This window comes from Leptomonas pyrrhocoris (assembly GCF_001293395.1).
Source record: "Leptomonas pyrrhocoris isolate H10 chromosome Unknown, whole genome shotgun sequence".
NCBI classification, from domain to species: Eukaryota; Euglenozoa; class Kinetoplastea; order Trypanosomatida; family Trypanosomatidae; genus Leptomonas; species Leptomonas pyrrhocoris.
In genome coordinates, this window is record NW_015438364.1 from 921,435 (window position 1) to 934,056 (window position 12,622).

Genomic DNA, 12,622 nt, shown 5'->3' on the forward strand with positions numbered 1-12,622 from the left:
ACCGAGAGTTCACTTTTTTTTTTTCACGAGAGTGTGTGTGGGTCCGCATCGTCGTCAATCTCCTTCGGTTGATTCTGCCTCCCTTTTTTTTTCTTAAACCCCCTTAACTGCCGCTGCGCACACGCAGAACACACGCGCTCAACAAAAGAAACACGAAAAAGAAGAACACATCTGCTTTTGCTTTCCTGCCGTGCGTCAGACAGCCGCTTTATTGCACCACTGAAGGGGCGTCAGCGCTGTGCTTTTGTTTATATATATTCACCTCTCTTCTTTTTGCCACTAAAAATATTTATATTAAAAACGTAGAAAAACCATTATTTGCGTTGAAGACTGCGACGTCGCCGTTGACACGCGTAACTCGTTTTTTTCTCCTTTTCGCTTCTCACAATTCGCGTTACGTTCTCCGTTTATTAACTTGCGTTCGCATGGGTGGCGGAGCCTCAAGAGCCGCGGCGAGCGGGTCGCCTGCCGTGGTTAGTTCCCAGAAAGCGGTGACCGTTCCTGTTGCGAGCCGCGCCGCCGCCCCAAAGGTACCCGACTACCCTCCTGCCAGCAGCGGGGGCGACGAAGGAGGCGGCGCCTACGCGGACCAAGAGGCGCCTGCTGCCGCCGAGAGCCACGCCGTCTCGCCCCCTCTCACGGTTGCGGAGGAGAGCCACAAACTTTTAGGTAAGGAGAAGTACGTGAAGGAGTACGGTGCGCTTGCGATGGATGACCGTGTCAAGTCGTCTTCCGTTGGCACGCTGTTCTTCTTCTGCGCGGCGCAGACGGACAGCACCGTCTTCTCGTACCTCGAGAACTGCACCGGCGCCGTCTTTGCGCACGCCTTCACGGATGCCGAGCTCGCTGAGGCGAAGCACGCCGCCAAGGTCGGCTTCTCCTGGGCTCCCTTCTTCAAATCCATCGCCATCGCCATGATTAAATCCAGCGCCACGGTGACCACCGTCACCCACACCCGCAAGGACGTCTCCTTCACCATCTTCAATAGCAAGGACCCCTCCCGCACCTTCCCGTTCGTCGTGACGATGGAGGTGGTGTCGGAGGGGGGCGCCCCGGACCCAAAGGCGGTCTACGACTTTGCGATGTATCCGCTGACGCGGGCGATCGAGTACAACCGCGCCCGCGCCGTGTCGGGCGAGCGGGAGAGGTGCGCGGCGAGGGTGGAGTGCGCGTCCGACGTGCTCGCGGCTGCCGTGCAGGAGCACACGAAGCACTCGGAGAGTCTGCTGCCGCTAGTGCAGCCGCTGCGGGAGGAGTCGGCGCTGCAGTCGCAGCAGACGATGCTTGAGGGACGCGAGGTGCGCAAATTGGAGCGGCGCCTCAAGGCCCGCGATGAGCACATCATCACAAAACACCCCGTCGACCAGCTCTACGACGCGGGCGGTGCGCAGCCGTTTCAGCACTCGGTGTGGTCGCCGGAGCACATTCCGCAGGAGGAGGAGCCCGATGAGGTGCTGTCCGCCTGCATTCGCGCCGCCTTCCCGCTGGGGCCCAACATGAAGCTCAGCGAGATCTCGCTTGTGCTGGAGCGGCCGGACATTCGGCGGCAGATCGAGGCCAGCGGCAATCAGAAGGTGATTTTCGACGCCTTCGAGATCTTCAAAGGCATCGACTGCTGGGACTACGACACGATCCAGCTGGAGATCATCACCGACGGCAACGCGCTCTTCTACACTACCTATCTTCTCTTGTACAAGCTGGACCTGGTGCGGTACTTCAATATAGACGATGAGGTGCTGCGGCGCTTCTTAGTGGCCGTGCAGAGCTCCTACCACCCCAACCCGTACCACAACGCCATGCACGGCGCCGATGTCACCCAGATCAACTACTACATCATGATGCTCGGTGGCCTGGAGGCGAAGTGCCGCCTGAGCAAGGAGGAGATTCTTGCGGGCATCCTCGCCGGCGCGGTGCACGACTTCGACCACCCAGGGCTGAACAACAACTTCCACTCCCGCACCGGTGCCTACCTCGCCACCCTATACAACGACCGATCCATCTTAGAGAACCACCACATTGCCTGCACCTTTGAGCTCGTGCGCCACCCGCTATACAACATCTTCGCCACCCTCTCCGATGCACAGCGCTTAATGGTGCGGGAGACGATGATTGAGATGGTGCTGGCGACGGACATGGGCAACCACGCCAAGATCTTCAAGAACTTCCAGGTGCGCATGTCCGAAACGAGCGACTGGTTCTCCAAGAAGGACGATGTTCGGCTGGCGCTCTCCATGTCGATCAAGATGGCTGATATTTCAAACTGCGCCCGTCCAAGTCACATCTACGCGGAGTGGGCCAAAAATATTGCGAGAGAGTTTTACCTACAAGGTGACGCGGAGCGGATGCTGAGCCTTTCCATTTCGCCTTTCATGGACCGCACGAAGGAGGCGGAGGAGTTCCCGAAGGGGCAGATATCCTTCATGATGTATATTGTGCAGCCGATGGTGGAGGCCATCTCCGCTCTGCTGCCGTCTATGAACTTCGCCGTCGGTCTTTGCGCAGAAAACAAGGAGTACTGGAAGCGTATGACAGAGGAGGCGGAGTAGCGTCAAAAGCGAGCGCGACATAAGAGTTTTTTTTCTCTTCTTTCCCTCACTAGAAGCCTGCGGCGAAGAGCCATATACATGAAAAGGCAAGACATGAAGGGTGGACCGCAGCGCTTCCGCCATGGCGAAAGAAGACGACTGCAACGGGCAACGCGCGTACCAGCTTCGTACACTACGCATACACACACCCCTTTCCACACAAAGAGACGAAACAGGTGTTCTTAACAGATGCTGCATTACGCGGTACGTGGCCAACAGCATAGAAAGGACGCAAGAAGAGCAAGACGGAGGAGGGTGACAGGTAAACCCACACCAACACTCACTTCCGCCTACACATTTGTGCGTGACCCGTAAAACGGAGTAACTTCTCTTCTCGCTCCAACAACCGCGGTGGCTACGACCTATTTTTTTGTTACTTGTTTTTTTTTTCCTCCAAAAAAGAAAACAGTCGATGTAAACAATGTAGTTGATTCTTTTCCTCCTTTCTTTTGGAACACTTTGCCATATATCTATTAATGTAGTTTTTTTAAACAGCGATCGCAGAGGCGGCGTGAAGTTATTTGCAAGTTTCTCGATTGAACTACTTCTTTTAATTCGTTTGTGGAAAGCAAGGGCAGGAAAATGTTCGTCGGCCTCACACAACAACGTTTGCTCCTTGTTGTTTTGTGTGGTGCATCAGGACGACATGGCGACGTGACAGCATCAAATAGGATTTTCTGTTCTCCGTTTAACTTGCGCTTCACTCTCTCCCCCTTTTTTTTTCTTTTCTAACAAGCAAAGTATTTTAATAGCTCTCTCTTTGGTCGTCTTCGAAAAATATGAGATGACGTCGCAAACTTTTCCCTTTGTTTTTGTGCTTTTTTTTGTTTTCTGCCTTCTGATCCTTGATGTTCCCCTTTAGAAGAGATCGCTGAGTGCCGGCTGCGATGCGCATTCATCAATAACAAGTTTTGCGGTTGTTCTTCGCGTGTTTCTGCTTCCCCCCTCCCCTCCCTGTTCAGTTTACAAAGGCTGCGGAGGACAAGATGTTTTTATTATTTACTGTTTATTATGGAGGTTTCAACGCGTTTTTTCTTTAAAGTTCAAATCCTTCTCCTGGTGTCCAGCGCGCATCTCCAATATTGAGTACGTTTATTCATCCGAAACCATTAAGCAAATGAGGACAGAACCAATGGCTAAAGAAGAAAAATAAATATGATGCATCGCACTGGATTAAGTGGTCCTTCACGCACCGATTGTGCCATGTGACGGATGCTGCATCTAGCGTCGTTGCGTCGTTGTAGTTGCGCAGGTTGTGCGCGGACTACGAATCCGTTGAATGCTCTTCTCTCCTCATGTGCGCCCTTCTGAGCACGGAAGAACGCGCCGGCCTTTGGTGTTGGTGTTTTCCAGTTGTACGGCGGAGGAACAGCGAGACGAGAGCATCCATGGAAACTGCACGCGTTGCTAAAAAGGAGGCGAACGTCCTCCGCTGTTTCTGCGAGCCTATTACGAGGCGCGGATTCTCCGGCAAGAAGTCAAACGCACGTTGCGGAGGAGCAGTCGCGCTGCGTTGCTAAAGAAGCCAACGCATTGAAAAAAGACCTCTTCCTCTGTTTCTTCTTCTCTCTCTCTCTCTCTCACGTATCATCGTGGACAACACCGTCCGTCTTTGCTTGTTGTTACCGTGTCCGGTACAGATTACCTTCACGCACAACACTACCGCCGTCTCCCCTCCAACATCTCTTCACAGTTCTTTTTTTTTCCTTTGTGTAGGCACCCGCGCGCTCGCCCTTTCCCAACTTCTCACGGAGCGTTGCCATCGCCGTTGCCTGTGGATATAACAGCCGCAGAAACAACAAAACCCGCACTGTCCACTATTTCTTTACATAATACATGCCCAGGCGGAGCGACAGCAACAACGACGACGCCGAGGGCTTCCTCGGGCGCCAAGCCGTCTTTCCCTTTGCGTTTCCGTTATTCGGCAATCCCACTCGCTCCAACATGTTCAACTCCTTCTTCTCCTCCCGCTCGCGTGGGGAGTGGATTCCAGCGGTCGACATTTCGGAGCAGAACGACAGCTACACGCTCATCTCTGACTTGCCAGAGATGAAGAAGGAGGACGTTCGCGTGTATACCGAGAGCTCGTCGGCCATCTGCATCTCTGGCATCCGCCGGCACTTGGAGGAGCAGAGCGACCGCCCGCTGATCGTGGCGGAGCGCGGCGTGGGTCGCTTTGAGCGCTGCTTCGACCTGCCGTCGAAGTTGGATGAGACGAGCGTGAGGGCGAGTTTCAAGGACTCGCAGCTCGTGGTCACCATCCCCAAGCTGAGCACCAGCGCGAGTGGATCCTCCGGGTCAATCAAGATTGAGTAAATCTCCGAGGCGGCCCTGTGTGACGATGTTCAACAGGCACGTTGGGCCCTCCCTCCGTCTTTTGTTTCTCACGTTACCACGCCTTGCAGCTTTCGTCGCCTCGGCAGTCTGTTTGCCCTCCAGTGCGGCCCCTTTCTGGTGGAGAGGGGTCATATATAGTTGTTTACTTTTCCTTTGTGTGATACGGCGAAATGCACTCTTTCCCGCTGCGGTGTCGTTGCTGTGTCTAATGAAGGGTTTTTTTTTTTAAACAGTCTGTCGCGTCTCAAGGCGTTTTTGAACCCCCTCCTTCTCTCATCGCAGCACGACAGACACGCGACAACGAAGAAGGGAAGATGCGCGCGTGTGCCTTTGGCTCCTCTTCGCTGCCGGTGCCTCCGCCATTTCTTCTTCTTCTTCCGTTCTTTCCCTCCTTTGCAACTTACACGCGTTACCTTTTTCTTAGGAAAGCTTCCTTTCATTTCATTTCGCCTTTTATGATACTCACTCAATTGTTCATTTCGTCTGCGCAGGTCAAAACGTGCTTCGTGAGCGTCATCAACGAAGAGGAGGACACGCGCGGCGGTGCGGGGCGTCTCTGTGTTGTGTTTTCAGTGCGTCCTGGGCGCTCACCTGTTTTATTATCATTATAAAAGTGTCTTGCGTATCCCTGTGCGTCGGTTCTCTGCGTTGGTCGTACATCTCCTCCTCGCTGCAGTTTACCTCTTAGTAGTATTACAGTTACGGCTCCTCGAATAGTCGCATCACTGATATGAGAAATAGGCAAAAAAAAAGTGTTCAGTGCCGCACTCACGCTTGCGCCAATGTTTTGCACCCGCCGGCCAAAGGCGGTGCATGTTGCCGATGGAGTGTGTAGAGTTGCCCTCAACGGCCAGGTGGAAAGAAAAAGGGCACTCGCCTTACAGTGGAAACGTGTGATCTTTACGTCGTTGTGTACGAGTCCTCTCTCGCATTTCGTATTCCTTTTCTAGAAGGCAAAGTAAAAGAAAAAGTCATTCAGTGACACCGTACTCCCATCGGGAAAGCTGTCGTTCACATTTCCGTTGCCCGACGTACGTCTCCCTCCACGTTCCGCCTCCTCCCTTCTTTCTCCGCACCTCCCTACCCGCAAAACCTTCTTTTTTCGCCTCCTATTTTCGTTTCATTTTTCCTATCAACCTTTGCTGCTTCTGTGTAGGTATTTATCAGCGAAGATGCCGAAGGGAAACAACGCGATCCCCCACGTTCACCAGAAGAAGCACTGGAACCCGTGCTCTTCGCAGAAGGGTAATGTGAAGGTGTTCCTGAACCAGCCGGCGCAGAAGAACCGCCGCCGCCGTCTGCGCCTGGTGAAGGCGAAGAAGGTCTTCCCCCGCCCGCTGAAGGCGCTGCGTCCCCAGGTGAACTGCCCGACGGTGCGCCACAACATGAAGAAGCGGCTGGGCCGCGGTTTCTCCCCTGCTGAGCTGAAGGCCGCCGGTCTGAACCCCCGATACGCCGCCACCATCGGCATTCGCGTGGATGGCCGCCGTAAGAACAAGTCCGAGGAGGGCATGAACGTGAACGTGCAGCGCCTGAAGACCTATCTGAGCAAGCTTGTGCTGTTCCCTGTGAACCACAAGAAGGTGCAGAAGGGCGAGGCCTCGGAGGAGGAGGTGAAGGCGGCCACTCAGGACCGCTCTCGCTTCGGCGATGCCGCCGTGGGCCCGGTTGTGATGCCCGCCAAGGAGGCGCCGCGCGCCGTGACGAGCGAGGAGGCGACGAAGAACGTGTACGCGTTCCTCAAGAAGAACCACTCCGCCGTCCGCTTCTTCGGTGCCCGCAAGGCTCGCGCGGCGCGCAAGGAGGCTGCCAAGGAGGACAAGGACTCTTTGCTATTTCTGTACGATCACAGCGAACATGTCGCAGTAGCGAGGGTTTTTATATTGAGGGTGAATTGGAGTGGACGATGGTCGTCACCGGCCATCGCGCGCGGAGTAGAACAACCAAAAGAACGGTGCAGAGGTGGTAGAATCAAGCGAAGGCAACGAGAAAAGGGAGGAGGAGCGCAGAGCAGGAAGGAAAAGTGAGTAAAGGCGATACAGCACTATCACATCGAAAGCAGTAGCACCGCAGTCAGAAGAAAAGGAAAAGCATGAAGAGCGTAACACGCTGTAGGTCGCGTTCACCAAGGCCCTTTCATACAATCCGTAGAGAAATGACCTCCCGTACGCGTCAGCAGGCAATGTCGGAGTCTGTTATCTTCTCCTGCCACATCGGCCCTCACACCTCAACATACAGCGCTGCGAAGCTGCCACGAACGAGGGCACCGGTACACCGAAGTCAACTCGTAGACATGAACGGCCTCAGCACGCTGACAAGGATGTTCCAGAACCGCACCGCGCGCAAGTGAGGAGCCAAACACGAAAGCCCAGAGTCGCGTGTATCTTCGTTCTAACGGCTGCTCCGCTGTTCGGTCGAGCTGCCTCGAGTTGAAATTTCAAGTTTCATGGTTGTCTTTTTTTCAGGTAAAGAAATGAATCAAGCGAAATGAAAAGAAAAACATGATACTCATGTCACGTGGCACCTCCAGCGAGCAGAGACAGGAAAAAGGCAACGTAACGCACGTGAGACGCGTTGCACGCGACGAGTTGGCGAACTCCCGAGAAAGGAATTTCAACACAAGTCGGGTAAACGATCGGTGTGGGTTTACTTGCCGAAGCGAAGATGCCGAAGGGAAACAACGCGATCCCCCACGTTCACCAGAAGAAGCACTGGAACCCGTGCTCTTCGCAGAAGGGTAATGTGAAGGTGTTCCTGAACCAGCCGGCGCAGAAGAACCGCCGCCGCCGTCTGCGCCTGGTGAAGGCGAAGAAGGTCTTCCCCCGCCCGCTGAAGGCGCTGCGTCCCCAGGTGAACTGCCCGACGGTGCGCCACAACATGAAGAAGCGGCTGGGCCGCGGTTTCTCCCCTGCTGAGCTGAAGGCCGCCGGTCTGAACCCCCGATACGCCGCCACCATCGGCATTCGCGTGGATGGCCGCCGTAAGAACAAGTCCGAGGAGGGCATGAACGTGAACGTGCAGCGCCTGAAGACCTATCTGAGCAAGCTTGTGCTGTTCCCTGTGAACCACAAGAAGGTGCAGAAGGGCGAGGCCTCGGAGGAGGAGGTGAAGGCGGCCACTCAGGACCGCTCTCGCTTCGGCGATGCCGCCGTGGGCCCGGTTGTGATGCCCGCCAAGGAGGCGCCGCGCGCCGTGACGAGCGAGGAGGCGACGAAGAACGTGTACGCGTTCCTCAAGAAGAACCACTCCGCCGTCCGCTTCTTCGGTGCCCGCAAGGCTCGCGCGGCGCGCAAGGAGGCTGCCAAGGAGGACAAGGTTGGCAAGTAAACCCGCTTGGGTGCCTTTGAACACTCTCTGTGACTTTTCTCGTTGCATTTTCCTTTTATTTTCGTCATTTCAAATACCTGAAACTTCAAAGGCAACAACAAGACAGTGAGAGGAGGATGCTGTGCTCATGCGTGGTGCCGTACATGATGCAACAGAGCCTTCAGCACTTTTGCTATGATGATGGTCTGCCTTTTACAGGATTGGGTACAACACATACATGAATTTCTTCTCCTGCTCTATCCAATTACGCGATCGTAGGGCGAGCATGAAACGGAATCTTCGTATTTACGTCGCAGTGCTATTTTCCTACATGCGCGACTTCCTGATGAGCGCAATTTTGACATGCGCGCCATGTCACACACCTTCCAAATTCACTTCTGCTCCTGCTCCTCTTTTTTTTGTGTTTTTTCTTATCTCCTCTTCCTTCTTCTTTCCCTCCTTCACAAATAGAGAGTAGGCGTTTGGAATTGTTTGTGAAAACTTGCGACGCCGCGGCGATCTTCCTTTGCCCCGGGGACTTCTATGCTCCCTGCGACTAGGCTGTGAACACGTTTGCGGACACGGCGCCTCCGCCGCCGCCACGGACCGCCGTATGTGAGCGGTGATGAGGGCACGACCGCCTCCGAGGTGTCCGCGCCGTGCTCGACGACGGAGCAGAGGTGTGAGCGCTCGCGGCGTGTGGTGCTGCTCTCGCCGCTGCGTATTGCTGGCTGACACGTCTGCGCGTGCGAACGCAGCTGTGCGTGTACGTGGGTGTGCGCCTCCCCATGCAGGCTCGCCGTTGGCCTCTGTTTGCGTGTGCTGTGTGGGCCTTCTCTTCGGTGCCCTTACCGCCTCCTCTCTGCCGTGAGCATCTGCTTTCCGTGTGCTCTCCCACACGGCTGGTGGGGCAGCGCGAGTTCACGGAAACGGTGCGTGCGTGCTGCCCGCTTTTTGTCTCCGCCTCGCCGCAGCACCCAGCAGACGGTGTGTCTCTCCGCCTCTCTCACGGTGCTGAAAGGCGTGTGTGTTGCCCGCCCTCGCACGCACACACGCAGGTATCCTTCCTCTCCTCTCCTCCTTCGGTGTGCTGCACCACCGTGCTCTTTGGCCTCCGTCGCGGTAGCGCTGCTTCTTGCGCCATCAGCCCTTTTCGTGCGTAACGTGTGGAGCTCCTCGCACCGCGTTCCCTCTTGCTTCTCCGCTTTTGTTTATGTGGCGGGTGCGCGTCCTCCTTGTAGACGCCGCCCGCCCGCCGTTGCACTGGTCCATGTGCGGCGTCACAGCAAGTCCTGTGCTCCCAACGTGCTCACAGACGACGGTTGTCTCCGGGCTGTTCTAGGTGTGCGCTGCGTCCCACAGGAAACCGAGTCCGATTGACCGCTGCCCTGCGAAGCGCACCGCCGCGTGCGTAGTTTCTCGAGGCGCTGCTGTCTTGCTGCGGTCTCAGTGCTGCGGCCTCTGGAGCCGCGCGGGGCTGCACGGCGACGGGCTCACGGTGCCGATCTGCGGATGTCAGCCCCTGGCACCGCAGCCTTTGCCGACGGAGCGTCGAGACGCCTGCCCGCACCTCTTCCTTTTCCTCCGTGCCGCTCTCCGCGGTGGACGCTCCTCTCCCGGCCACTGCTGCTGACTGAACTCCCGCTTCTCGCTTCTCGCCTCCCGCTTCTATCTTCTCTTCTGCCTGCGCTCTCCGTGTGTGTGCCGTACGAACGGCGGCCGCCCGGCTTTAACGACAGACTGCACAACGCCGCTTTCACCAGCTTTCTTGTGTTTTCGCCACCAACGAATCTTTAATATTTTAGCCCTTTTTTTCTCCTTAACTCCTCTCTGCCTTCTTTTTCCTTTGCGAGGTCCGCTGCGCGCACCACTCGAAGCCCGAACCGACAGCGGCGCAGACGACTCTGTGGCCGGCGCCCTTTCCGAACGCTTTGCGGATAAATATCCTCCCCTCTCGCGTTGCTTTCGTTTCCTCTTGAGCGTAGCCCGCTCTCTTGGAACATCTTTTTACTTTGTTTATCTTTCGCAGCTGACGCACCTACGCGATCAAAGCGCAGCCGGTGAGACCGCTGACTGCAATTCTGATCCGTCCTTCTTCAGCTTCTTCCATTTCCTCTTTCATTCGTTCGTTTTGTACGTGGTGGCTTGCTCCGTTTGGTTGCCCCACGTACCCACCCCAAACCGATGTCCACCAACTTCCTTCGGCACAGCGACCGGTGCCAAGGAGGCGGGAGCGGCAGACCCCTCCGTGGCTGCTGTGCGCGCCGTCGCCGCTCACCCGGTGCGAAGAGCCGCCGCATCTTTTTCTTCCTCGGCGTCCTCGTTGCGCTGTGCTGTTTGTTGTTCTGTGTGCCCGACGCATCATGCGTACCGGTGCGTGCTGCCAGCTCCACGGCGCCCGGCAGCGGCCCCGAGCCCGTCTATTTGCTCAACATGATGCACAGCGCAGATCAAGAGTCGGAGACGAATGCCAATGCCATCTGGGCCGGCATGGACGCTGCTTTTTACGCCTCCCGCTACACCGTTGGCGGCAACCGTCCCCTCGTCATTGTCGAACCCGACAGCAGCGCCAACCTGACCGATGTCGCCGCGGTGATTGCACAGGGCCTGGCGGACCACCCTACGCTGTTGGGCGTCTTGGGGCCCTACTCGGACGCCTCAACGATGGCCGCGCTGAACAGCAACGTGGTGAAGGAGAACCATTTGGTGTTACTGGCTCCCTTCACGGGGTCGTCGACCGTGCGTGTGTGGAACCCCCACGCGTACTTCATCCGTGCTGAGCCGCTCGCCGAGCTGAAGGTGATCATGTCGTACGTCCTCAACACCCTCCGTGCGAAGCGCATCGCGTTCATGTACCTGACGGACGCCGACTACGGTGATGCTGAATATCAAGAGATGCGGGAGATGCTGAGCCGCCTTGAGCGTGACCCGGCCGCTGTCTACTCCGTGAAGTACTCTGCGACGGACTCCGCCGTGAACCGTGCCGCTTTTGACGCCATGGCGGACACACATCCGCAGGTGGTGATTGTGTGGGGCATTCCCGGACTGCAGACGTATGAGTTTGCGCGAGCGCTCATGCTGGACCCGCGTACGTCGTCGGCAGCCATCATGGGCTGCTTGGCCCTGCAGACGGCTATGTACAAGGCCTACGTCAACGTAACTGATGGAGATGCCTCCAGCAGGCACGACTACCGGATCTTCAGCAGCACCACCTCGCGCTCACCTGCAGACGACAACACCAATATCACTCACATTGTTCTCTTTCAAAAAGAGATGGCTAACTACATCGTGCACTCTGGCCGGAGCACCTACAGGCTGCTGAACGGTTCGAGCTCCTCGGGCGCACTGAGCAGCTCCGCGGATCTGCTGCGCGCGGCCAAAGATTTCTTTGCGCGCAATTCCATTACGGGCCAGCAAATGGTGGTGGGGTGGCTGGCCGGCAATGTCATCCAGCGCACGCTTGAACGGGTCGACTGGATTACGGACCGTGCCACCTACCAGACAGGGATCTTTAACCAGAACCGCTACGTCTTCGGAGACACCGCCGTCTACGGTGACTACGGCGGCACCTGCGATCCCTTTGCAGCTAAAACGGGTGCGATGTGCAACTGCAACCAGGGCGGCCACACCGCCTTCCTCGCGCGTTTCGTCAACGGGTCTGTCTGGACTGTCTTGGAGGACACTATGTTCACCTACTCGCAGGCGGTGTGCTATTCCACGGATGTTGAGCTGCCCAAACCGCTGAGTGTGGTGACTTTTGCCTTGACCGACAATGGGGAGGTCGTGGACCCTGCGGACCGTCTCAGCACCATCGTCCCCCTAACGATGGACTTCCTGAACACGACGGAGATCTCGCTGAATATGGCCGTCATGAATGCCTCGACAACGACGCAGCAGGCAGTGCTGGACGCGGAGGTGAGCGAGCACACCGTGGACGTGCTGATGGGCCCAGTGGCGGACGATCTTGAAAAGGGCGATTTGCTCGTCGTCGCACCCGTCTTCGCGCACGGGCGCCGGATCATTGAGAAGAGGAGCTTTATCCGCTTGATGCCGACAGTGGCGCAGGAGATATACATACTGTACTCCCAACTTCCCACCATCGCTGCGGTGACGGGCGTGGCGGCGAAGCTGCACGTTGTGCTGCACGGCTATGACGCCGTGGAGACGGCGCAGGTCACGGATGTGCTGAGTAAAACCGCCGACACGTTTGGCTACAGCAACCCGACCATCACCAGCGTGGCGATGGACGATGACACGACCAGCGCCTTTTCCACCACCGGCGTCAACTTCTTCGCCGGCTTCACCGACGACGATCCATCGCCCATCGCGACTTTCCTCTCCAACAACCCGTCCGCGATCATCGTTTCCGACTACAGGAGTTCAGCCGCTGGCAC

The 12,622-nt window shown here is 56.7% G+C and overlaps 5 protein-coding genes across 8 annotated transcripts in view; all 5 read left to right on the forward strand.

The window, feature by feature from the left end:
- Positions 1 to 125: 125 nt before the first annotated feature.
- ABB37_04840 (hypothetical protein) lies at positions 126 to 2,546 on the forward strand (the record flags this gene model as incomplete). The annotated part of the gene is made up of 1 exon (XM_015802648.1): positions 126 to 2,546. The coding sequence occupies exon 1, from the start codon at positions 426 to 428 to the stop codon at positions 2,544 to 2,546; it is 2,121 nt and encodes a 706-aa protein (XP_015659092.1). The 5' UTR covers positions 126 to 425.
- A 1,677-nt stretch (positions 2,547 to 4,223) lies between these two features.
- Positions 4,224 to 4,901, forward strand: ABB37_04841 (putative mitochondrial heat shock protein 20; the record flags this gene model as incomplete). Its single annotated transcript, XM_015802649.1, has 1 exon — positions 4,224 to 4,901. Exon 1 carries the CDS (start codon positions 4,422 to 4,424, stop codon positions 4,899 to 4,901), a length of 480 nt encoding a protein of 159 aa, XP_015659093.1. The 5' UTR covers positions 4,224 to 4,421.
- A 448-nt stretch (positions 4,902 to 5,349) lies between these two features.
- ABB37_04842 (putative 60S ribosomal protein L13) lies at positions 5,350 to 6,949 on the forward strand (the record flags this gene model as incomplete). Of its 2 annotated transcripts, none has more annotated exons than XM_015802650.1 (1): positions 5,350 to 6,949. In XM_015802650.1, exon 1 carries the CDS (start codon positions 6,095 to 6,097, stop codon positions 6,947 to 6,949), a length of 855 nt encoding a protein of 284 aa, XP_015659094.1. In that variant the 5' UTR covers positions 5,350 to 6,094. The 2 variants fall into 2 exon arrangements, with proteins under 2 accessions (XP_015659094.1, XP_015659095.1); XM_015802651.1 differs by having other exon boundaries at positions 6,077 to 6,949.
- Positions 6,950 to 7,574: 625 nt separating this feature from the next.
- Positions 7,575 to 8,249, forward strand: ABB37_04843 (putative 60S ribosomal protein L13; the record flags this gene model as incomplete). Its single annotated transcript, XM_015802652.1, has 1 exon — positions 7,575 to 8,249. Exon 1 carries the CDS (start codon positions 7,587 to 7,589, stop codon positions 8,247 to 8,249), a length of 663 nt encoding a protein of 220 aa, XP_015659096.1. The 5' UTR covers positions 7,575 to 7,586.
- A 448-nt stretch (positions 8,250 to 8,697) lies between these two features.
- The window catches only part of ABB37_04844 (putative receptor-type adenylate cyclase), a gene marked incomplete at its 3' end in the record, with an annotated part of 4,019 nt that continues 94 nt past the window's right edge, over positions 8,698 to 12,622 (forward strand). The window contains exon 1 of one of the 3 annotated variants that reach the window (XM_015802653.1): positions 8,698 to 12,622. This exon is cut by the window's right edge and continues 94 nt beyond it. In XM_015802653.1, coding sequence (XP_015659097.1) covers positions 10,662 to 12,622 — 1,961 coding nt within the window. In that variant the 5' untranslated portion in view covers positions 8,698 to 10,661. The other 2 variants (XM_015802654.1, XM_015802655.1) reach the window with 2 other exon arrangements.